Genomic DNA, 23,525 nt, shown 5'->3' with positions numbered 1-23,525 from the left:
CCATTATCAGTTTAATGCTACAACTTTTGAATAGTTTGGACAAAATACTTCAAATTTTAATTTAAATATAACATTAAGTGTCAACTTAAATATAAATTTCTGTTCCACTAAAAAACCAAAGAACATTTTGTAAATAGTTAAAAGTGATAAAGTATAGTGATCAATGCAAAAACTAAATTATAATATCATTTAAACAAAAATATTTCCTAAAGATATTTTTATAATCATTAAAAATTTTCAAATAAGTAGCTTAAAATAACTTACAATAATAATAGTTAAAAATAACTCTATATAAATTATTGTATTGTTACCTTTAAAATCAAAAAATAATGTTTGATGTTTTAAATAATTATAATGATAGAAATTAAAAAGTTAAGTAAATAAATTTTAAAAATTAATTAACAATAACAACAACTATAAATAACATTAAACCATATATAATATTTAATTTTATTGATGTGTAACTCACGGATAGAAGTCATTCAAACGATTGAGATTATGAAGTTGTAACAGATGTATATATTATCATATAATTCAAAATAATCAATATATTATATCAATTTAGTATGCGAATTATTATATTAAATTTAACAACGTTATTGTTATATTAAAAAAAAACATATATTTGTAAAGACTTCAACTATATAGGTGTTTCTGCGTATTACAATGTCAACTCAAATATAAATTTTAGTTCCATTTAAAAAACCAAAGAATATTTTGTAAATAGTTAAAAGTGATAAATTGTAGTGATAAATGCAAAATATAAATTTTAATCTCAAATTACCTAAAGTATTTCCTAAAGATATTTTTATAATCATTAGAAGTTTCGAAATAAGTAGTTTAAAATAACTTACAATGACAATAGTTAAAAATAACTCTATACAAATGATTATATTTTTAGCTTTAAAATAAAAAAACAATGTTTGATATTTTAAATAATTATAATGATAGAAATTAAAACATTAAGCGAATAAATTTTAAAAATTTATTAACAATAACAATAACTATAAATAACATTAAATCATATATTATATTTAATTTTATTTTATTTGTGTGTAACTCGCAGGTAGAAGTCATTCAACCGATTGAGATTATGAAATTATAATAGATGTATATATTATTATATAATTCAAAATAGTCAATATATTATATCAATTTAGTATACAAATTATTATATCAAATTTAACAACGTTATTTTTCAATATTAAAAAAACATATATTTGCAAACAATTTAACTGTATAGGTTTTTCTGCGCAACGCGCGGGCATTCGCCTAGTTGAGAATATATGACGACGCGAGTTCTAAATGAACTAGTTCACCGTTTAGAAAGTCATTTTTACCGGTTAAACAGGAAGAAACCAGTAAAAAGGATTATTTCTAAACGGTAATAACAAACATATTGATCTAATACGTAAAAAAAAAAAAAAAAAATATTAATGAGCTAATACCAACAAACTGAAAACCTAATTACCTTGCTAAATCACTATCCCATATATTTTTAAATGAAGGGTGTGAAAAGAATATTTATGCTAACTTTTATTAAAAAAAACTGAAATCGGCTTCATAACTCATAAACCCCTTCTGCTGCTTCAAAGCAAGAAACCCAATTTCAAGTTCCAATCTTCAACCACTCCACTCGACAAAGGAGCGATCTTTCTTCAAATCCCATCTCAGGAAGTTGTTTCCAGCACTCCCAAATCAAAACCCCAAATTATAAAAAAAATGACTTCATCAGAGATCGAAATTGTATCAGACTCTGCAAAAGAAACCAAAAACAACACCGCAGCAGGGCAAATTCCGGCAGAAGTGGTGATCATTGACGTCTTTGGCGCTTGTGCTTACGGCGATCTGCCGAAACTGCGAAAATTCGTCGAAGAAGATGGCGTTTCTCTCTCTCAACCTGATGGTAATGGCTATTACCCCCTTCAATGGGCGTCCCTCAATAACTTCGCCGATGTTGCTCAGTACATTATCGAGGTATGCTTTGATGGGTTATAGATCCATTCTCACATATGGGCTACTAACTGATTGTCAATTCAAAGAAATTGTTGGAATCCACCATTATACTCCTTTTTGTTGGCGATGTAGCATGGTGGGGATGTGCAGGCGGTTGACGGTGTGATGCAGACGGCGTTGCATTGGGCGGCTGTTCGTGGTTCAGTTGCAGCAGCAGATGTGTTGTTGCAGAATGGTGCTCGTGTCGAAGCTACTGATGTAAATGGTTATCGGGTAAACAAAACGAATTTTAACCATGTTTACTACATTCTATAATGTTTGATTTCTTCTTTTTGGGGAAAATATCGTTCTTCAAATTTGAATTCACTGCAACTGCAGGCAGTTCATGTTGCAGCTCAATATGGGCAAACATCGTTCTTGAATTACATAGTGGCTAAATTTCATGCTGATTTTGATGTACCAGATAATGATGGAAGGACTCCTCTTCATTGGTATGTTAAAAGATTTATTTTTTTAATTTTATTATTATTATTATTTTATCTTTCGTTTTGTGCATGAAAACTTGGATTTTAAACTACTCATGGAAAAATATCAGGGCTGCTTATAAAGGATTTGCAGATACAATCAGATTACTTCTTTTTTGGGATGCCTTCCAAGGAAAGCAAGATAAAGAAGGTATTTATCTTTAACCATCCTTAGACAAATGCAAACTAAAACTTTGGTGATCAATATAACTATTTGTCTTGTTTTTGGAAATTTCTTGATTTCTGTTGAATGAGCAAGTTACGTAGTCTTTTAATTCGGTTAAAACTTTAGAAAAATAGGTCATTTTTGTGAAAGAAGAATAAAATTTTTCTTCATTGTACTTCTTGTGTCATGGAAGAATTGATATGTTAGATCTAGTGCTCGTATTAGTATCGAGGTGTGGCCATCATGCCCTTGATTATTCAAATTGAAGCGAGTTTTATGGATACATATTTATCAAACCACTTAAGTAATGGTGAGAACAGGGACTACATAATACAACTTGAAAAGTTATTTCCTAAAAAGGAAGTGTTGTAATTCTTGTTGGACATACCGACTAAGGCCATCTCAACTAGCTTACTATTACCTAACAATTTCAAATAACGGAATCGATCAAAAGATTATGGTACTGAATTTTATATATTCACTAAAATCAAATGAACAAAAATAACCGAATGCTTGTTAGTGATTCGATAGCCTAGCCTCTACCTAAGAGTAATTTTATATATTCATTTCCTGATGAATTCCCAACAATCTGCCATGCATCCACTTTAATCATGCACTTAGGATGAGGGTAATACGAAAACTGATGATTGTGAAATGATGTAGCAAAATAAAAGGAATAATGTAGAGAACATAAAAAAAAAAAAAAGCAAATTATATAAACTAGGTAGATGGAGATAAAATGAAAGATGAATTGTAACGGGAGATATAAATAAAAATGATGAAGTTCACTAAATGATTTACTCAGTCAATTCCTAATGGTACCCCATCTCTCTAAGCATAATGCTCTACGAATCCTAACAAAAATCTTCACACCCCTAACAAAATTATTACCCTGACTCTAGATACTTTCCAATATCACTTTTTTAGACTGAACATGTAACAATTTTGATTTATCTTCTTTTATAACCGGTACACTAGCATTCATATCATTACTCTCGTCTTTAAAAAGAGTCTTATCCTCAAGACTTACTTCAAGAGACAACTCATGATTTTTGACGAGTCTTCCGATGAGACTTTGCCTGGATTTTAGTCAAACAATGCAATTGTACCAAAATCCCTTGATGCAAAAAACGCATCCACTCGTTGTTCCCGTTATGAATAACTATTCCTACTGTTCTTAACTTAATATTCTACTATCTTATTCTCTTCGAGTTTATCATATACTTACAAGTATGTATGTGTTATATCCACTCGATATGGCAAGGTGTGTTAGCGCAAAAAGAAAGGGATAAACAAGGAGTAATTCTGATAAGTATTAGCATGCTATTAGGAATTTGAGTTTTTTATTATTTATCTTATTTTTAATTTCCAGTAATTATCTTGGAGTCAGTTAGGTATTTGTGTTTGAGTCTAAGTCCTTGTACATACCTATATATAGGTCTCGTGAATAAAGCATGCTTGAAGTTTATTAATTTTTAGTCTAGTTTTCTCAGCCTAATCATATTTACCTTAGCACCTTGAAAAGGAGTCTGGGCTACACAGAGCTCAGAAAATGCTCACGAGTCCTATTAGCGACTTCACGAGGCCTAACGTCCAAGACATAACAGTATGGTTGTATGTAATATGTATTATTTGCACTAAAACTTGTGCGTTTCCCACATAATCGGATCTTATAATTATAAAGATCTCATTTAATAATCCATGTCCTTAACTTGTCCCTTACACATGACATGTAAATCTTGCCATGTTGTTAAATTCCTTAACATATTGTAAGAAAATAATGAGGTACAACAAAAAATCAATTTCACAATAGTTGACATGAATTGATTGATTCACGAAATATAAAAGCTACATGGCACCATATCTGTAAAGACTGCTATTAGAGGAGACAAAAATCACAAAATGGACCGAGTTAGATAAGTTAAAATGTCATTAGACCATTTATGTTTCCTTCCTTTAAAAAGCAACAAGGACTGAATATATATATATATATATATATATATATATATATGTATATTTTTTGTTAGGTTGTACCCCTTTGCATTGGGCAGCATTGAGAGGAAATTTGGAGGCATGTGTTGTACTTCTACATTCAGGGACAAAACAGGAATTAAGGGTGAAAGATAGTGCTGGATTCACACCTGCACAAATTGCTGCAGATAGAGGCCATCGCCATGTTTCTTTGATCCTTGTATGCATCTTTTTTCTGATAATTATTTTTTAGTATAATTTTTTTTCTTTTACCATTTATGAATTTTTATGAAATTTATGCAGTCTAATGCACTTCGTGCACAAAACAGTTGTTGGAAAGACAAACCTTGGATTAAAAAAATCGGGGATATAGGCTACGCCCCTATTTTGTTCTGTTTAGTATTTGTCAGCACATTAATCTTCATCAATTCCATTCTTTTTGGTGGGTATTAGTAAATAATAATTTATATTATTATTTAATCATCTTAAAAAGGATTTAGTTTACTAAATTACTAATCAAGATCTTCTTCTCCTTTTCATCTATTTTAGCTTCTAATCTTGTAAAGGTCACTGCTGTTGTTGGGCTTTGGGGATGGACAGCTGTTTCCCTTTCAATTGCCTCTTTATTGATGTTTATCCGTTGTAGCAGGTGTATATTTTTTATTTTTTGAAATATTTCAAGAAATATAATAAATTTAATATTGTGTTGGTTTAATGTTGACTATTTTTTGTTCATAACTTTTTCAGTAAAGATCCTGGTTATGTGAATATGTCGGGAGGGATAAAGAATAATGCTGATGCCGAGGTATGTTTTCTTTCTGATTCATTGTTAAATGACCATTTTACCCTCTGTCAAGAATTAGTGCTAAATAAAAATAATACATTCTTGGTATGAAACTACAAATAAATACGAAACTGAATAAAACTAGTAAATTTCAGAATCAGGTGATTTAGCTGCAATGAGGGTAAATGACCATTTTACCCTCACTTAAGAACTAGTGATAAATAAAAAAATTGACTGTTTTATAATTCTTCTTTCGACTTAATACAGGGTCATTTGTTGACCATTGATTTGACTAACACTGCTTATTGGAGTGGAAATTGGTCTCAGTTATGTCCTACTTGCAAGGTTTGTTAAAAAGACTTTCGTTAATTTCTTTATATATATATATATATATATATATATATATATATATATATATATATATATATATATATATATATATATATATTTAAAATCACACCTCAAATATATTATTACTAAATTCTTCTTTTATCTAAGATAATAAGACCTGTTCGCTCCAAACATTGTCCTGCATGCAAACGTTGTGTGGAACAATTTGACCATCATTGCCCCTGGATCTCAAATTGTGTTGGAAAGGTATTTTTTTTTTAATTTTTAATTTTTTGTATTTAAACCTTTTTAATTCAATTGCAATTGCTTTTCTTTTTTGTGCAGAAGAATAAATGGGACTTTTTTGTGTTTCTACTTTTGGGAACTCTGACTTCAGTGATAAGTGCAGTGGTTGCCCTTCATAGTATGTCCAAATTCTAAACCAATAACTCTCTGCCACCTGTCTTTTTTTTATTTTTTTATTTTTTTTATTTATATTAAATATCTTTACCCCATAAAATGACAGGAATGTGGACATCAATACCTCCATTACAAAACAATGAATCTTGGATTCATCATGTCATTTTTAAACAACCTGGTGCTGCCACCTTTCTTTTTATTGATTTCTTTATCTTAATTGCTGCTGGAACTTTGATCATCATACAAGCCTACCAGGTAATATTCCTATTATACCCTCGAGTAAAAAAACCAAATTGTGAGATTCTGTTAAAGGGTATTGTAGTCAATACACTTTGTAACATTGGGTCAATGTTAAAAAAACGGTTTTCAAGAGAAAGCATGGAGCTTTTTATAATCTTGGAACATTGAAGGTATGTTATCTGAATGCAGATTAGTCGAAACATAACAACAAATGAATCTATGAATGCTACAAGATATGGTTATCTTCAGGGAACAGATGGGCGTTTTCGGAATCCATATAATCATGGATTTGTGAAGAATTGTTCGGATTTTTTAATTCGAGGCTACACAGATGATGATGAGATAACTTGGCCTCCTTTGCAACAAGTTTCAAGATAGTTGACATCATATATATAACATACAGTTATACCTTAATTTTCCCCTTTTGTAGAAAACATTAGATCTTGGATTTTGTTACAACACATGAGTGTAGAATATACAAGGATTTGTGTACACTTTTTTTTTTTTTTTTTTTTTTTTTTTTTTTTTTTGTGTGTGTGTGTGAATTATTGTTATTGGTGTGTAAAAATGAAATTGTAATTTTGTTAACCGAATAGATCACTTGTCACTTAACAATAAATTTGGTAACTACACTGTTAAAAATTGTAATGCTATAACATGTAAGGTTACATACATTGTCTATATTGGTAAAAAAAACAAAACATGCTAATTTCTTTTTGCAATTTGTGATTGTATATTTGAGATCAGATGGCAAATGGTTTATGACAAGAACCTCAAACATTTCTTAATAATTCTTTGTAGTGTAATAAATTATCATTTTTTATATGTTTAGTTATTATTTTTGTGTATATGATTTATCATGCTCACTCGAGTTGTTTAAAAACCTATCATTTTGACAGAGTATTGTATGTTAATTGTTTTTTTATATGATTTATCATTTTTTTGTACACGGTTTACCATTAAACTGTCACATTCATATTCTCCGGCCAATACTATCCACTTCCATTGCACCATCCACCTCCAACAACAAACACCATAACCACCTATATCTGTTGTTCACCACCATCACCACCAAGAAACTAATCTAAAGTCAACTTCAACTTGTAGGAAAATTAATTCAAACTCACATTCAAACTTAAAAATCGATTTAAACCTCTAACCAGTTAGAACTCAGATTGCAATGTAAAATTGCATCCTTGAGCGGATGTGTTCGGCGGAAGGGCACGATTAAAGAAGAAAGACAGAGGGGGATATGGTGTAGGGTGGGTTTCATAAAGAAATAAGAGGGAAAGGAGCAGCGAAAGGTGCGATCGGCGGCAGGAGGGATGACAGTAGTAGTAAGGGGTGTGGGGGCGTTTTCACCAAAGAGTACAATGAAGAGACTTCGTGCTTTGCAATGTTTAAAAAAACAAACATGTAAAATGGTGTTTTCTTTCATTTGTAGATTTGTGTTTGCCAGAAAAATTGATCGGAAAATTGATAATGGTTAGAAAGATAAAGGTTACTGCAAGTGTATATAGTTTAATGCTAAACCGTGAATAAAAATGTAAGTTTAATTGTGTTTCTTGAACAAAAAATATAAATTTAATGATGTTTCTTGAACATGTAAACCGACCATGGTTTTGTAAAAATATATCCATATGAGAGTGACCTAGGTTCGATTCCCGTTAGGTTTCATTATCTGTATGTGGGCAAAGGGCTTGAATATGGGAAAAAGGGCTCGGATGTTGCTTCATCTGTGTCGATGGAGTAATCATAAAAGAACCCGACCAAACTTGCAATAGCCGGACAAAATGGTATATTTTGAACAACAAATGTAAATTTAGCAATAATTCATGTACATTAAAATCTAAAGTAAATGACCACTTTAAATGTTGATATGAAATTATTAAAAGAAAAATGATTATTTAACTAAATGATTATATAACTACCTAAATAATAATCATTTGGTAAAACATATAATGCAAATATATGTGGAGCCTCGTATTAACTTTTGAAAGACCATTGTAGAGAGGAGGAATCCAAGATAATGGACGTGTTTGGCACGGAGCTTTTGGAAGCGTTTGGGAGCTTCTAGCTTTTGACAAAATGTTATAGTTTAAACAAAAAGCTTCGTTTGACAGTACAAGTGTTTAACTTTTAGTTTAACGCTCCAAATCTAAAATCTACTTCATGTAGCGTTTAACAAAACACTAGTGAACTTTTGAAATCAATTTCCATAATTACCTTAAAAATATATTTATTTATTTTTAATCAATTGTCATTTAATGTAATTTTATATATTTTAAAAGCTTCCAGCTACTTTTACCAAACACTCATATAACAAATAAAAACTACAGCTTCCCGCTAGCAGTTACCCGCTACCTGCTACTCGCTATCTACTTCCAACTAACAGTTACTTTTGTCAAAGATGCCCAATGTGAGATACACTAACGTATAAGTATATAAATTCCATCTTGCATTAAATATCAACCGAACTATATAATAAAAAAAATATATGGTTTTGATATAAGCTTAATGGAATGTGTAAATTTCATATTTCCTTGAATTAGATTAAGAAAAAAAGGTTTTTCTTGAAACAAACACAGCCACGTGGTTTTTTTAGCACCCATAAATCATAACAGAAACATTCAAATTAAAGAACATGCTGAAAAAAAGGAAACACAACAAAACTTTTGACCACCATGCACGTGGACGACGGCCATTAAAATCCGTTTAACCACTCTCCTGCACCTGCCGTCTATATATAAAACCGTCACCTCCTCTGGTTACTCCACCATGATCAACACCCTTTGATTCCTTTAATTATTTCATAATCTTTTAAAGCACAAAATGTCATCTTCTTGCTGTTCAGGTAACTGCGGCTGTGGTTCCGGTTGCAAATGTGGGACCAGCTGTGGTGGCTGCAAGATGAACGCAGACATCAGAAACGCCGAGACCATCACCACTAGAACCACCATCGCCGGTGTTGCACCCGCCACCAAGAGGTACCAATGTACCTTTCGCTATTTCTTAAATATATATGCCCTCTTATAAAAACTCGTGCTTCTTGATATGACAAATTGACAAGACCCAACTTACATGCATGTAATCATGACATCATGGTATACATGCATATATACATGGTGCTAATGTATTTCTTAATGATTTTGTAAAGTTGTCACGATGGATCAGAGATAGGAGCTGCAGCATCAGAGAATGATGGTTGCAAGTGCGGATCAAACTGCACTTGCAATCCATGCACCTGCAAATGAATGATTCGATAATCGAATCCAAAAGCAATTACTACTTCGAATTCGAACATAGCTCGTGATATCTTCGAATATCAAAGAAGCTTAATGACAATAAAATAGCAGTAGTTTTTATTATTTTAGTTTTATTATTTTGTTTTCGTGTAATAAAAAGGTTTGCTCTGTAAAGATTTTATCGAATCCTATATATAAAATAAGTGTTTTTAGTGTTTAAACTCTTTTGAATATTAAATTTATGTGATTTAGGTCAAGACGGATTTAGGAATTGATGGTAAGTGTTGCCGTTTTTTTTTGTCAAACATAATATAAAATCGAAAAATAATTCATTACGTCTGATACAAAAAAAAAAGATCCATTACATGAAGTTTGAAAGTAGATTGCTATTTAGGGGTGGAGTCTCTAAACGAACGGAAGGTCCAGAGGCAGCGCCCTTGTGAGCGGGGTCCAAGGGGTGGGGCTCCCTAGCTGCGGTCGAGCTGAAATTTGTTAAAAACGAATTAGAAATCTGAATTCATGAAATTTGACCCGAATTTGAACTTTGTCTAGTTTCTAATTAAAACCCGGTTTTGTAACCCTTTATTACTGTTGGAAAACTATCCTACGACAATTTAGGTAGTTTTAGGACATAAAAATTGTTTGTGACATATAATGTACTTAACCGAAATTTGGTTAGAATTTTGGTACTCACAAAAATAACTTCACAATTTTCTATGTTTTAGTTCTCACAATTATGAATTTTATCCGATTAAAGATTGAGAGTACTACCCAAATATTTTAATCTGAAAGTGATAATCACAATTTTTAGATTTCCAAGTGTTGTTTTACCCCACATTTCTAATAGGTAAAAACATAGCAATTTCGAAAAACCTATACAAATTGGTAAAACTTGAATAAACAATACTACTTACTTGCTTCATCTTTAGGCTTGGGCTTGGAGATTACTTGGAGAGTTGGGGTCGAATTGAGCAATGGGAGTCGAAATGTCGAATTGGGCAATGTGATTCGATGTGAAGGAATCAACGATGGAAGCAGCAAGCAGGTAACAACGAAGTCAACATAAGGAATCAGCAAAGTCGACACATGAGGTCACAAGAGGCCCTCATTTTTTCTTTTCTTTTTTGCTTCCGCCGAATGAGTGTCCCAAACTCCCAATTGGATCAATAGATCCAACTATCCAAATGTCATTGGGCTATTTTCCTTATTTTTTGGTGCCAAAATTAACAGGATTAAAATTAAAAGCACTCGACTATTAATTATAAGCTGTGAATATATTTTTGGATTTGATTGATCCACTGCATACAGAAAAGGCAGGTATTGACGATGCTACACCGGGTACTCACTAAAACCTTTAGGTTCACCATTGCATATAGGTAGATACACACTTATGTAAGACAAAGTTCTTCCTTAAGTAACGTTTTATGTTCAAATTCTTTAAGTTTGATTTTTATTGTAAATTATGACAATCATCAAATTATTGAATGCATATTAAAAATTGTGATACCTAATAATCTTTTTGTTATATATTAAAACTTTAAACGGTGACGATGAATATGAAAATGTTTATTTTTTAAGCGTTATATAAATAAACAATAGATCTCTAATTCTTAGATAAAAACATAAGGACAACGTTCATGTATAGACAAGAAAATCATATCCATTTATCTAAAACTCGTATAATAATAATACTTAAAAATAAACTATCAATTATTAATGCATTTCTGATATAGATATCTTATTATTTATAGTTTATAATTGTTATCTAAATGTTAAATAAGATTGACGAGAATAAAATTAATTATTAAAAAAATTAATCCAGTCAATTAAATTATAGGTTGGTATTGTACAAGATGGTTTGAAGTACAATACGACAAAAGAAATATCCCGCGAAACGTGGAGCATAATTTTGGGTGATTAAGACTCCCGTGCGCTGGGTGGCATTTTTGGTATTTCACGTTCCCTCCTAAACACGCCAAAGCTTGTGCTTTATTTATATATATTTTTCTCAATTTGATAAAAAACAATATTATTTTTTCTCAATTTGATAAAAACAATTTTAATCATTCTTATTATTGCGGCTCTCAAAATAAATCAACAAATTATCTGATAAGTTTTTTATTGTTTTATTATTAAGTGGGAAAAATTCATGAAAACACGAATAATTGTATATGTATATACAGAATAATTATTTTTATTTAAAGAAAAACTTTTATATTAATATTTACGTTTCAAATAAAGTCAAATTACAATGTTTTCAACAGAAATAAATGGTTAAAATTTGATGTTACATATATTCTTTTTTCAACGTACTATGGATATTATTGGGGCTAAAGTTGACTAATTTAGAAAGGAATAATACGATGTAGAGTTCTCATAGAACATGATGAGCAAAAAGAAAAGAAATTGATGTAGTGTTTGTTTTCACATAATATCAAGCAAATGAAAACAATATTAATGTCATATAAGATTTTTAGCCGGTCATTTTCTTAAATCCATGTAATTTGGTTTTATTTGAAAGGTATTAATATTAATACAAGAGTTTTTCTAAAAACAAAAATAATAGAAATGTTATTATGAATAGAGTAAATTAGAGAAATGATCCCTATGATTTGGTTGAATTCTCGTTTTAGTCTTTTAAGTTTAAAATTTGATAAGTTACATCTTTATAATTTGTGAAAATAACACTGCAGATCATTAGTCCATATAAAATGATTGAATTATTTTTTTTAACAATTTATTTTATATATATATATATATATATATATATATATATATATATAAAATGGTTTTTTATCTTTATTTTAATAGAATTAATACAAACTATGTAAAAAATTATTTTTATTTTTTTAAATCAATTATCTAAATTATATAAAATCATATTATTATTATTATTATTATTTATCGAAGAAACACTCAAATATAAACGAATGATATAAAAGAAAAACACATAAAACCATAAAACTTAATAAAAGAACAAACACTAACATATAAGTAGAATTGTAAATAAACCAAACGAACATGGACAATGACTTGTTCGTGTTTATTCGTTTAAGTTAGCCGAACAAACAAACTAATAAATGAACGGAATTTTCTTTTTTTTGTGTTCGTTCGTTTAACAAATTATCTTGTTCATTTTCGTTCGTTTATGTTCTTGAGCAATCTAAACAAACGAACATAGACCGACGAACACGAAATATCATCATCTCTAACATCCGTATTCACAGATGATAAAAACCTTTAGGCATTGGAAATGTTGAATTTGGAATTGGATTATTCATTTTAAAATTTAGGAATTTGATTACTAATTGGGAAAATATAAAGCGATTGGTTGTAAAGCAAAAAGACATAAGTTAGTTCACTGTTACAAATAATTTGATGATATTTGAGCTCTCCCCTGATATCATTATCTATGTATAGGATATGTTAGGTAGGGGCGTGAATTCATGGTTCAACCAGTGATTAAGCATTCTGTAAATAAGTTACGAACGAAAATTAAAATTGCTTTGAATGTGAACCTGTAGTTAAATTCATATGTTGATAGGAATCCAAATGAATCCCTTGCTGCCCACCCAATTTCTCCTTGGCAGTATCAGATTGATATCAATAAATAATTGTAGTAATCGTATGTATGTAAAATTGGATGCCAATTGATCCATTAATTTCGTAATATATTAAGATATGAATGTAATTTAGGTGTTGATTACAGATAAACACACAAACACACACTCTGATTAGCTTAGGCATCGATACTACAAAAGGTAGTGAAGGAGGGTGATGTTACCGGAGGAGGGAGACGCTGGTGGCGGAACGCATTTGAGTTGGGTGTCGCTTGATAAGGTACCGACGATGGGTCTACATTGTAACACTCTAAATTTTCAAATAAAATTTTCATTTTTAAACCACACAAAAACATGGTTTAAAATTTCTCAAACCTAAGTTTATAAGTTGCTCAAAACACAAAACAATAAATTGTTTGACAATACCCTAGAATCCACAAAACATAATCTCTAGCTGGTGTGTACAATCATGCCAGCGCCTTCCCGCGATACTGAGATGTATCTGAAAAACAATTCAAACAACACTGTAAACACAAAGCTTAGTTAGTTCTCCAAAATACCACACACAAATAATTATCCTCTCATGGCTATACTCGACAAGAACCCTCCGATCATGTGTCTCAGTGAAGACCCTCCGGTCTCACAACTCGGGTTGGATCCTCCAGTCCGGTATCTCAGTGAAGACCCTCTGATCTCACAACTCGGTTTGGACCCTCCGGTTCAAACTCAATATGGCACTGAATAATATATAACATACATCACAAAGACAAAATGCATAATATCACATAACTCAGTATAAGCACATAAGACTCCCTGGTCAATAACTCAGATAAGACCCTCCGGTCATAGAGTATTACCACTCAGGTAAGTATAGTGAGAAAACTCACCTCCTAAGTAAGGAAAGTTGGTCTCGTACTCAACGGTCAATCTAGACTCCGCCTACATATCATAATCATCTCTAATTAACAATTTATAACAACTCCAAAGATGTTAAGCTAACTCTTTTACTAACTCTCTGAAAGGGTGAAAATCCATTTTTGTTGGATAAGGTGTCTAAGTCCATAACCATATTTGGTATGTACTTGACCTGATTTGGGATGGTCCATTTGGGTTGCATGACATCTAAACAATTTGGATAGACTTTTGTGAGAAGAGGATATTTATGGTTTATTAATATATTATAAGTTCTTATATTAATGTGAATTATTTAATTAGTGTTGATCAAGAATTAGTTTGGAATTAATTTTGTGATCAAAAGAGACTAATTAAATAAATGGGGATTGATTTGGTAAATCATTCATTCTTATATAGTGGGCTTATGATCCATAGTTATTCATGTTGGGCTTAATCCATGTGGTTACCCATAGATACTCCATGGAGGTTAAAACCCATGGATCATGAAGGTAATGAGTTACATGGTGTAACCCTAATATGCACACTATATAAAGAAGCCTCATCCTAGAAAATTTGGCACTTAAGTGATTCTAGTGAGGGCTAGCCAAATTTTGGTGCCTATAATCTTCTCTCAAGTTATTCCAATTGTTGGTGGTGTTGTGTGAAGCATTTGAGGCATCACATTTAAGGGGCTAGACTCACAAGGTCTTAAGGCATCCAAGCTACAAGAAAGGTATGTCATTCTATTAGTTTTTGTATGACATATACCCCATGATATGCTAGTTAGGATGAAAACCTTGGAAAAGCAAAGTTTGCATGTATAATAGAGAAAACATAGATCTAAGGTTTCTAGGGTTGCATGTACACCATATGAGTGTTAGGATACTCAAAACCCATCAATTTTACCCCTCCATGGTCTCCAAAGTCCACAGCTTGACCAAACCCTAATAGACAACGAAAGTCAACTCTCAAGTAAACAGTCCATGTTGACCCAACTCGTCAAGTGCATCTATGCGACTCATCATGTTCCTTCGGTTCTCAGAAAAATTAGGAAAATTCAGCTTAACTTGCCGAGTTGTCTCACTAACTCGTCGAGTTTGTACAGTGTCTAGGATATCAGGGAAAACCCTAACCAACTCGTCGAATTTGCTAACCAACTCGTAGAGTTCCTTAAGATCATTTACTCATTTAGACGCTTTTAAGTGATACTAAGGCCCCAAACTCTAGATCTAGCCTTCTAAGGCTGAAGTACTACGTAAAGCTGCAAGCTTTACGTCTATACAAGGCATTTAGTGCTAAATTTGCCAAAAACCAAGCTCAACAAGGGTTTAAGGAATAAAGGTTGGCCTAAACTGGATAAAGCTTGAGTCTTTAGGCCTAAAGGGCCTAATAATGTCCAGATCAAAAGTCTTAGCTTCAATGTAAGCTCAAAGCCCATAATGACTCAAGGAAATGCTAAAAATGGCCATAAACTCCTTAATTGAGAGATCTAACAAACAAGTGATCAAGGTAATGGATTTTTACCTAAAATTTGATGCTACAACAGAATAGATGCCGGATCCAAGGTCTCCTTATTCCAAATCCTTTACTCTTCAAGCTCCTTCAAAGAATGCACTAAAACACACACTCTTAGCCTCATTCTCTCTCTCTCTCTCTCTCTCTCTCTCACAGTGGATGATAGCTCGATTAGGGTTTGTCTCAGGCTGATAAGGTGATGAAAGAGGTGGAATAAAGGGCTTAAGGTCCTTTAAATAGGGTACAAACTCTGAAAATTAGAGTTTTCACACTCAACTTTATAAGAGGTCTATGGCATGGAGAAGGGTTTGGTCAAGCTGTGGCCTCCAAAATCCATGCATGGTGTCATGAAGCTAAAAATACCAAATCTAAGCTTTATAAGAGGTCTATGGCATGGAGAAGGATTTGGTATTTTTAGCTTCATGACACCGCGTCCAAAATCCATTCCTACTCGACGAGTTTGGGGCCTCTAACTCGTCAAGTTCCTGCACAAAACAAAATCCATTCCTACTCGACGAGTTTGGGGACTCCAACTCATCGAGTTCCTGCACAAAACTAAATAAATCAGATTTAAATGACAGAACAGGAACCGGGCGTTAGATGGTAATTCTTTATGGGTGAAAGTGCTTAATTCTATTCATTGTGGTGATCTACTTTTGGTTTGGAGAGTCCATAGTTTAAGGAAGAGGAGTGTAGTTTAAAATTGTTGTTACCTTGAATAAGATGAATGATAAAGACATTATCCCTCACTCTATGCTTAAGAAACATGGTGTGACAATATAATAAGGTTTTGAAATTATGTTTTGATTGGAAACATGGGTTTTAAATTCGTTTGTAGATTATTCGCCCTTAAAACAAATAATATGTGTTCTATTAAAGATCGATGCAATGGAGCTTGGTGTGTGTAGATTTGGAGAAGATTGTTAGAGGAAAAGTAGAACAAGGCCAAATAGAAGAGTTGGTTACTTTAATTGGTGACAATATTGCCTAAAGAGACAATTGATGATATCACCCAAAGAGACAATTAGATTCGGGACTTCGATAATTCTGATAGTTTTCATAGTGCATGGTACTAGAATGGTTATTAATGATCATATACTTCCCAATGGAGGTGGTATTACTAGATGGAACCGTTTTGTGCCAAGGAAGGTAAACATTCATGTATGGAGATTATTGAAGAATCGGGTGCCAACTAAACACAAACCAGATAGTAAAAGGATTGATTTTCCTTCTGTTCATTGTTAGGTGTGTTTGAATTACACTAAAGATTTGGAACACAATTTTGTGAAGTGTGAAGTTGCTGTTAGAACATGGAATGAAATGTTTATATGGATTTATGTGCAACCTAGTAGCTTTGATTCAGTGCTAGACATGACATATTGGATGAGCTTGCTTCTCTTCACATGTGCAAAAACAGTCTTGTGTGGAAGTTATAATGTTTATGAATTTGTGGAGTATTTGGTGTCTTCGGAATGATGTCGTGTTTGGTAATAACAAGTACCAAAAAACAACAATATTAGATTATATTTGTGATTTATTGTTTAATTAGTTCACTACTAGAAACTGTAAATTTTCTGTTAACTAAATTGATTGGTTTAAAAATATAATTAATACCATCTATATATAATTGTTTGTTGTCTTTGCTAGCTTTATGATAGTTTTTATTAATGTAATTTAGGTAATAAAAGAAAAAAAATTAAAGCCTACCAAAAAATACCTAAATATCTTAGGAAACATATTTAAATACGTTACTAAATTACAAAACAAATGGATTAAAAATAATTTACATACAGTAAATGGAAAAAGAAAGTTTTAGCATATATTTCTAATTTTTGTGTACATGTTTTTTTTTCAAAAACAACTATAAACTTTTTAAAGTTGTAAAATTACATAGTAATTTTGTTATAATATGTATATAACTTTCTTTTAAGACTAACTTGTACAAATGGTCACTGTGGTTAGTTGAAAATTACCACTTTGGTCTAAAAAAGTTTGCACTAGCACCAGTGGTCCAAAACTTTCATTTTGTTGTGAGTTTGGTCTGTTTTTGTTGAAATGACAAGTTTTCCCTTAGTGTATTCAATTTTTTTTTATTACAATAAGGGAAAAAAACAGAAAAAAATCGTGTTGTGTTATCTTCCACACCCCTCTCCAGTTTAAACACACTAAACACTCGTTATTCCAGCACCTGCAAGGACTTCTCCAGTGCCACCCATTTTGCTACCTCCTTTGAATACCATTAACACATGTCATAATCACCACCACCATTGTCCATAGTTCAACACCACCGTAAGCCTCCGATCTGAAAGCACACTAATCGTCAGCCCCATCATCAGCGAATTCGTTATCCTCTTTCTCCGATCGTTTAAGATCATGAAGATCCTTCACCAGAGCCGTCAGAGTCATTGATCTACAAACCCTTCGATCTAGAAACCCTTTGTCGGAGTCGTCACCACGACCACTGGTCAACACTGCCACCACTGTTGAATCTCTATGAAAACCATTTGATCTTGAAAACCCTCCGATTTGATAGCCTTCATCAACCAGAGAAGAATCGATGGAGAATAATGAAGATATGAAAGATCTAGGGTTTTCTGAGGAAGATAGAGAAGGAGAAAAAGAGAGACATATTTTCCTTTGAGGGTTTTCACATTTGCGTTAGGGTTTCATGACAACGGTTGCAACACTTGTAGTTGAGGGTTCCTTAGTGGGTAAGATGACGATGATGATAGGCACCGCTAGATCTGGGAGGATACGTTAATGATATCGCTTGCCATACACCGGGGTCACCGAAGACATTCTAGTGCCAGACGTCAGAGTCGTCAGAGTCTCCACTGTTTTTCTCTGTTCGTCTGACCGTTTTTTGTTCTCTGATGGTTATTTGAAGTCAATACTAGGCTTTATGTGGAAAAATTGATGGATGTGTGTGTGTGTGTGTGTGAGAGAGAGAGAGAGAGATTATTGTAAGAATTTTGTTTCCCGATGGTTATTTCAAAAAATAGTTGTTTTTTTAAATTATCGTAATATAAAAGAAATAAAAAAAGTAAATATAAGGGGAAAATTCATCATTATAAAAGAGTTAAAACCAAATGGACCAAAGTCGCAACAAAATAAAAACTTTGGACCTCAGGTACTAGTTTAAACTTTTTTGAACGAAAGTGACAATTTTCAGCTAACCACATGAACTATTTGTGTAATTTTGTCTTCTTTTAAACACTGCTTAAATTTTGAATTATGGATTTTTTATTAATAAAATTGCAAAAATGGTCGTTGTTTGGTTATCAAAATTATGTGGTTTGGTTCAAATTTTTTTGTTGGTGTACCACTGTCCAAAAATTGGATCTTTCTATTGGTTGTAGTCCCTATCCGCATAAAAAGACGGTTATACCCTCATATTTGTTTTTTATTTTCTTTATATTCATTTTAATAATCTTAAGTAATTAAAAATAAAAAAAATGCCCGACTCTCTCTCTCTCTCTCTCTCTCTCAACCTGCACTCAAATGAAAAAAGAAACCCAGATCAAGGAGGATCATTATCTTCCCTTGTTAATCAAAACACACACATCGACACAATAAAATTTTATTGATTGGTATATCACACAGATGAAATAAAACCCGTACACAATAAAACACACACCCAGATCATTGAAAACCCAGACCTCTATATCACCAAAACCCATACCTGTATATAAGGCTGTAAACGAACCAAACGAACACGAACAAGGTCTTGTTTATGCTCGTTCGTTTAAGTTAGCCGAACAACAAATGAACATGAACAGATAAACGAACGAGATTTTCTTGTTCATGTTCGTTCGTTTAACAAATTACTTTGTTCATGTTCGTTCATTTATGTTCGTGAACATGCTAAACGAACATAAACGAACAAAGATAAAAAAAACACAATTGAACATATATGAACATAAACGAACATATAATATAGCAATATACTAAAAAATAATTGAATATAGATGAATATAAATAAACTTAAACGAATGAACATAAACAAACGTAAACAAACATCATAAATGAACGTTCACGAACATAAATGAACGAACGAGACCATTGTTCATGTTCGTTCATTTAACTAAACGAACGATAATTTTTGTTCATGTTCGTTCATTTATTAAATAAACGAACATAAACGAACTTCCCGCCGAAAAGTTCACAAACAGTTCGCCGAACGTTGAGTTCGTTTACAGCCCTACCTGTATATCACCAAAACATAGAATCTGATAGAAACAAGTTAGTGTTTTTCTTTTTAAAACTCTTAATTGCAGTTGACAAGCCTTTAAAGATCTTATATAAGGTTCGATTTTTGCTCTATCTAGTTGGTTGGAGGATTTTTCATTTCTCTATACTTTTGATGAAACATTTCAGGTTCTTTTCTTCTCCTTCTAAATCGGTTACCTCCTCTCATCTCAAGCATGTATAAAACAAAACAAGATATGCCCTCACGAGTGGTGTGGTGGTGGTTCGTTAGGTAGCATAGTAGATCGGAGAAAACATGTGAGGGATATGAAGGTTTTATGTTCATTCCCATAATCTAGGTTTTTTAAAGTAAAATACAAAGGGAAAAGGAGAAGAGAAAGAAAGATAGACGAGGACAATGATAGGGGCGATTTGTAGGTTCTTGATTTTTTGACACATTTATGTTCTTAATTTTGTATGCATGTGTGTGTTAAAGAAGACAAAGTTAGAGAACCCGGATGAAGATTTAGTTCGATATGAGAGAGAGAGAGAGAGAGAGAGAGAGAGAGAGAGAGAGAGAGAGAGAGAGAGAGAGAGAGAGAGAGAGAGAGAGAGAGAGAGTTGTGTATTTTCTTTTTGATTTTTTAAGTAAAAGAATAATAAAAAATTAAAAAAAATACTTAAGGGGTATATTCGTCATTTTAGGTTGGGTATGGATTAGAACCACACAAAAATGATACCAAAACGATATAAGGTATCCAAAATTGGACCATCAATATTTCATCAAAACTTTTTAGACCAAAACACATAGCTTTGACAACCACTTGCAATTTTGTTTTTTATTCTAAAATAAAAAACTATAACTCGTTAAAAAAAAAGGATATTAAAAATTATCAATACCTTTTCGCCAGATAAGCCCGTAATATAATAATTATTGTTTAGTAATTGATATAAGCAAATGTTATTACCCGGTCACTCTGATGGAGACTTTTGCTAATAATGGATGCAAATGGGGTATAAATATATCCACTCAAATAATTAAACAAACAACACGTGCGATAATAATCCAATGACGATGCTAAGTCTTGTAACATATTTGAATAAAATTGACGACTTCATATCTAAGACGATCATATTAACAGAAATCATTTGCAGTCCAAAACAGGACGGAATAGGCAGAAACTTAATATAACAAAGAGAAATTAAATTGCTTCATATCTTTTATATTTATATATATTTTTACCATTAAAATTATGATATATGTCACAATTTTATATTTATTTAATCATGTTATTAAGAATATATTAAAAATATATCAAATAAAATTAAATTAAATAGTGAAATGATAGCATGCCTCATTATATTGTTAGTGGGTATGAATATTTACAATCAGATAGAAAACAATTTAATTTCTCGTATAACAAATATAATCAAGAAGATGTGAGAAAACAACTCTTCAAAATCTAACTATTAGTCATGAGTCATTAGGATTTATAGATTGTGATTCCCCATAGAGACCTTCAAATATGCAAATTTCAACTTCTAGAAGGGACATCGGATTCCTACATCTTTTCTCAATCAAATTTTGTTTTGAGAAAGCTCCAAATTTGATGGTTTTGATCTCTGTGGTTTTAAAATTATAAATTTCATCACTTTAAACATGTTTTGTTGTGATTTTAGTCTATAGATAACCTTTATTATCTTAAATGTGTTAACTCACCCCACATGTCGACGACATTTCACATATTTTACATAATTATTTTAATTATATATTAAATCCCACACACACACCTACATCCTCACCCACCCACACCATATGGACCCTCTCTCTATACCGTTACCGTTATCTAAACCGGTGAAAAGGATAAGGATAACTTCTTTGTCAATGCCACTGTTTCCTAGAGTTCCTGTAGGGGTTGCTGACAGAATTCCCCAAGCCCTTTGTAGAATTGGCCACAATCATCCTAATACATGTAATTACTCACCATTCATACACATTGCAAAAAGATTTGATTCAATTTCATACCTCAAGCTTGTGTTTTATCGTTAATATAAAAACTTTATGGAATTAATTTTATGTTAATCGTTAACATATGTCTCATTCCACATTTATATAGCTCCTATACTCTATGAAAATGATGTCATACAGGATTATTTGTCTTCTATGACGTTAATGGAGTTGTAATCCGCTACTCATGCTTATCCAATCAATGGCCTGATTTCCATCCCTTTTTAGTATAATGTTCGTAAATCCAGACTAGACATTTAAGATATAGTAAGTAAATAGTTAAAATCTTCGAATAAGATAATTATTTGTTGGACATTTTTCGAGCGATAAATATGTGTTTTTGATAAAAAAAATTTATTTAGGATAAATAATCTTGATAAAAGTTGTAGTAGTCATGATAACAATATCGGGGATATAAAGAACACTCAAATCTAACTCTGTATGAAGAAGTTATGATTTGTTGAATTTTCACGTTTAGTCCTTTACGGCAAAAAGTGCGTCGTAAAATATAAATCGGAGATAAGTTGCTTATTAGCCTAAATAAGCTAAAGAAAAGTCGCAGTAATCGTAAAAGCGAGAGTGTATATGTAAAGAACATCCAAATCTGACTTCGTATGAGGAAGTTATGATTTTTCAAAGTTCCGGCGTACCAGTGTGCGGCATAAAAATCGAAATCAAAATTGGTTAAGTGTTAGCCAAACCAATGTAAACGATAGTCGAAGATCTCATGAATACAATTCCATCCACATAAAGACAGTCGAGAACGAAACTCGTATGAAAGAGTTATGTTTTTTACATGAATTTTAACAGTCTAAGCCCTTTAGAAATATAAAATTAAAAATAAAGAGAGAATTATCCGATGGAGTCTAAATGAAAGTTATAGTACTCGTCAATAGGTAAGTGTGGATATAAAGAACTTCGAAAATGGAAATCATATGAGGAACATACGATTTTTATAAGTTTGAAATCCTTACTCATCAATAGGTATTTGGGTTGGTAGGCGCGACGCGCCTGTGTTCTAGAAGGATGACGCGGACCAAGAAATGCTCGACATGTGGCATCAGAAGCAATCAGACACACTGCCTTGAGGCGTGGTGCATCCCCATGATGCCCTATAAATTGGTGCGTAAGCTTCATTTCTTCCTCACACCTTTTCATCACTTATACTTTACTCCCTAGTTTGAATTTTCTGAGAATATTCGGGATTCTAGAAAAGGTTCTACTTTAGTGAGGCTCTGAGATATCTAGGTGCCCGATGAAAAGAAGTGTTCGGTTTGGAGTTCTGCCAGCGACATTCCGACTTTCACAAGGAATTTTTTGTAAGTTAAGCTGCACTCACTATGCTTCAAGTGTAACTTATATTTATGTTTATAATCCTTATTATAAACCTAAAAATAAGAATTTCAGTGTGTGATAACTAAGTGGTTTCCGTCACTGATCACCATTAGGAAAGACTAGGAAAATAGATGTAATAGCTTAGTATTGTAATATTTGATTTTTGAGATAATAAGAATCAAATGTGCCGGTACATTTATTTGTTAAAAACATCCATTAGTCTAAAAAATTAGCGTCCGAAAAGTTGTAGAGTTTCCGAAGTTGGTTAACGTACTTGGATAGCACTTGTTAATGTGATCTCAAGGATATAAGATTCGTAAAAATCCGACTCCAAAATAAAGAGTTATGGATTATATAAAAATGTAAATCATTCGTGTAATTAAAATTAA

At 32.0% G+C, this 23,525-nt stretch overlaps 2 protein-coding genes across 2 annotated transcripts; both read left to right on the top strand.

Moving 5' to 3' along the window:
• The first annotated feature begins 1,593 nt into the window (after positions 1 to 1,593).
• LOC145005794 (Ankyrin repeat family protein with DHHC zinc finger domain-containing protein) lies at positions 1,594 to 6,979 on the top strand. Its single transcript, XM_078964902.1, has 13 exons — positions 1,594 to 1,977; positions 2,089 to 2,229; positions 2,335 to 2,447; positions 2,552 to 2,631; positions 4,674 to 4,837; positions 4,921 to 5,059; positions 5,167 to 5,266; positions 5,365 to 5,422; positions 5,669 to 5,746; positions 5,900 to 5,998; positions 6,077 to 6,155; positions 6,258 to 6,406; positions 6,581 to 6,979. Exons 1-13 carry the CDS (start codon positions 1,723 to 1,725, stop codon positions 6,767 to 6,769), a joined length of 1,644 nt encoding a protein of 547 aa, XP_078821028.1. The 5' UTR covers positions 1,594 to 1,722; the 3' UTR covers positions 6,770 to 6,979.
• Positions 6,980 to 9,173: 2,194 nt separating this feature from the next.
• Positions 9,174 to 9,857, top strand: LOC145006055 (metallothionein-like protein type 2). Its single transcript, XM_078965147.1, has 2 exons — positions 9,174 to 9,378; positions 9,549 to 9,857. The coding sequence occupies exons 1-2, from the start codon at positions 9,224 to 9,226 to the stop codon at positions 9,643 to 9,645; spliced, it is 252 nt and encodes an 83-aa protein (XP_078821273.1). The 5' UTR covers positions 9,174 to 9,223; the 3' UTR covers positions 9,646 to 9,857.
• The last annotated feature ends 13,668 nt before the right edge of the window (positions 9,858 to 23,525 follow it).

The sequence above is a fragment of the Lactuca saligna genome, chromosome 7 (assembly GCF_052625555.1).
Source record: "Lactuca saligna cultivar CGN05327 chromosome 7, ASM5262555v1, whole genome shotgun sequence".
NCBI classification, from domain to species: Eukaryota; Viridiplantae; Streptophyta; class Magnoliopsida; order Asterales; family Asteraceae; genus Lactuca; species Lactuca saligna.
This window is presented reverse-complemented; position numbering and strand designations above follow the sequence as displayed.

Excerpts from the sequence above, each read along its gene's own strand:
- LOC145005794 (XM_078964902.1), top strand. The coding sequence starts at position 1,723 with ATGACTTCATCAGAGATCGAAATTGTATCAGACTCTGCAAAAGAAACC. Across the intron at positions 4,838-4,920 it reads GCCATGTTTCTTTGATCCTT|TCTAATGCACTTCGTGCACA; the intron begins GTATGCATCTTT and ends AAATTTATGCAG. Across the intron at positions 6,407-6,580 it reads TCATCATACAAGCCTACCAG|ATTAGTCGAAACATAACAAC; the intron begins GTAATATTCCTA and ends ATCTGAATGCAG.
- LOC145006055 (XM_078965147.1), top strand. The coding sequence starts at position 9,224 with ATGTCATCTTCTTGCTGTTCAGGTAACTGCGGCTGTGGTTCCGGTTGC. Across the intron at positions 9,379-9,548 it reads GTTGCACCCGCCACCAAGAG|TTGTCACGATGGATCAGAGA; the intron begins GTACCAATGTAC and ends GATTTTGTAAAG.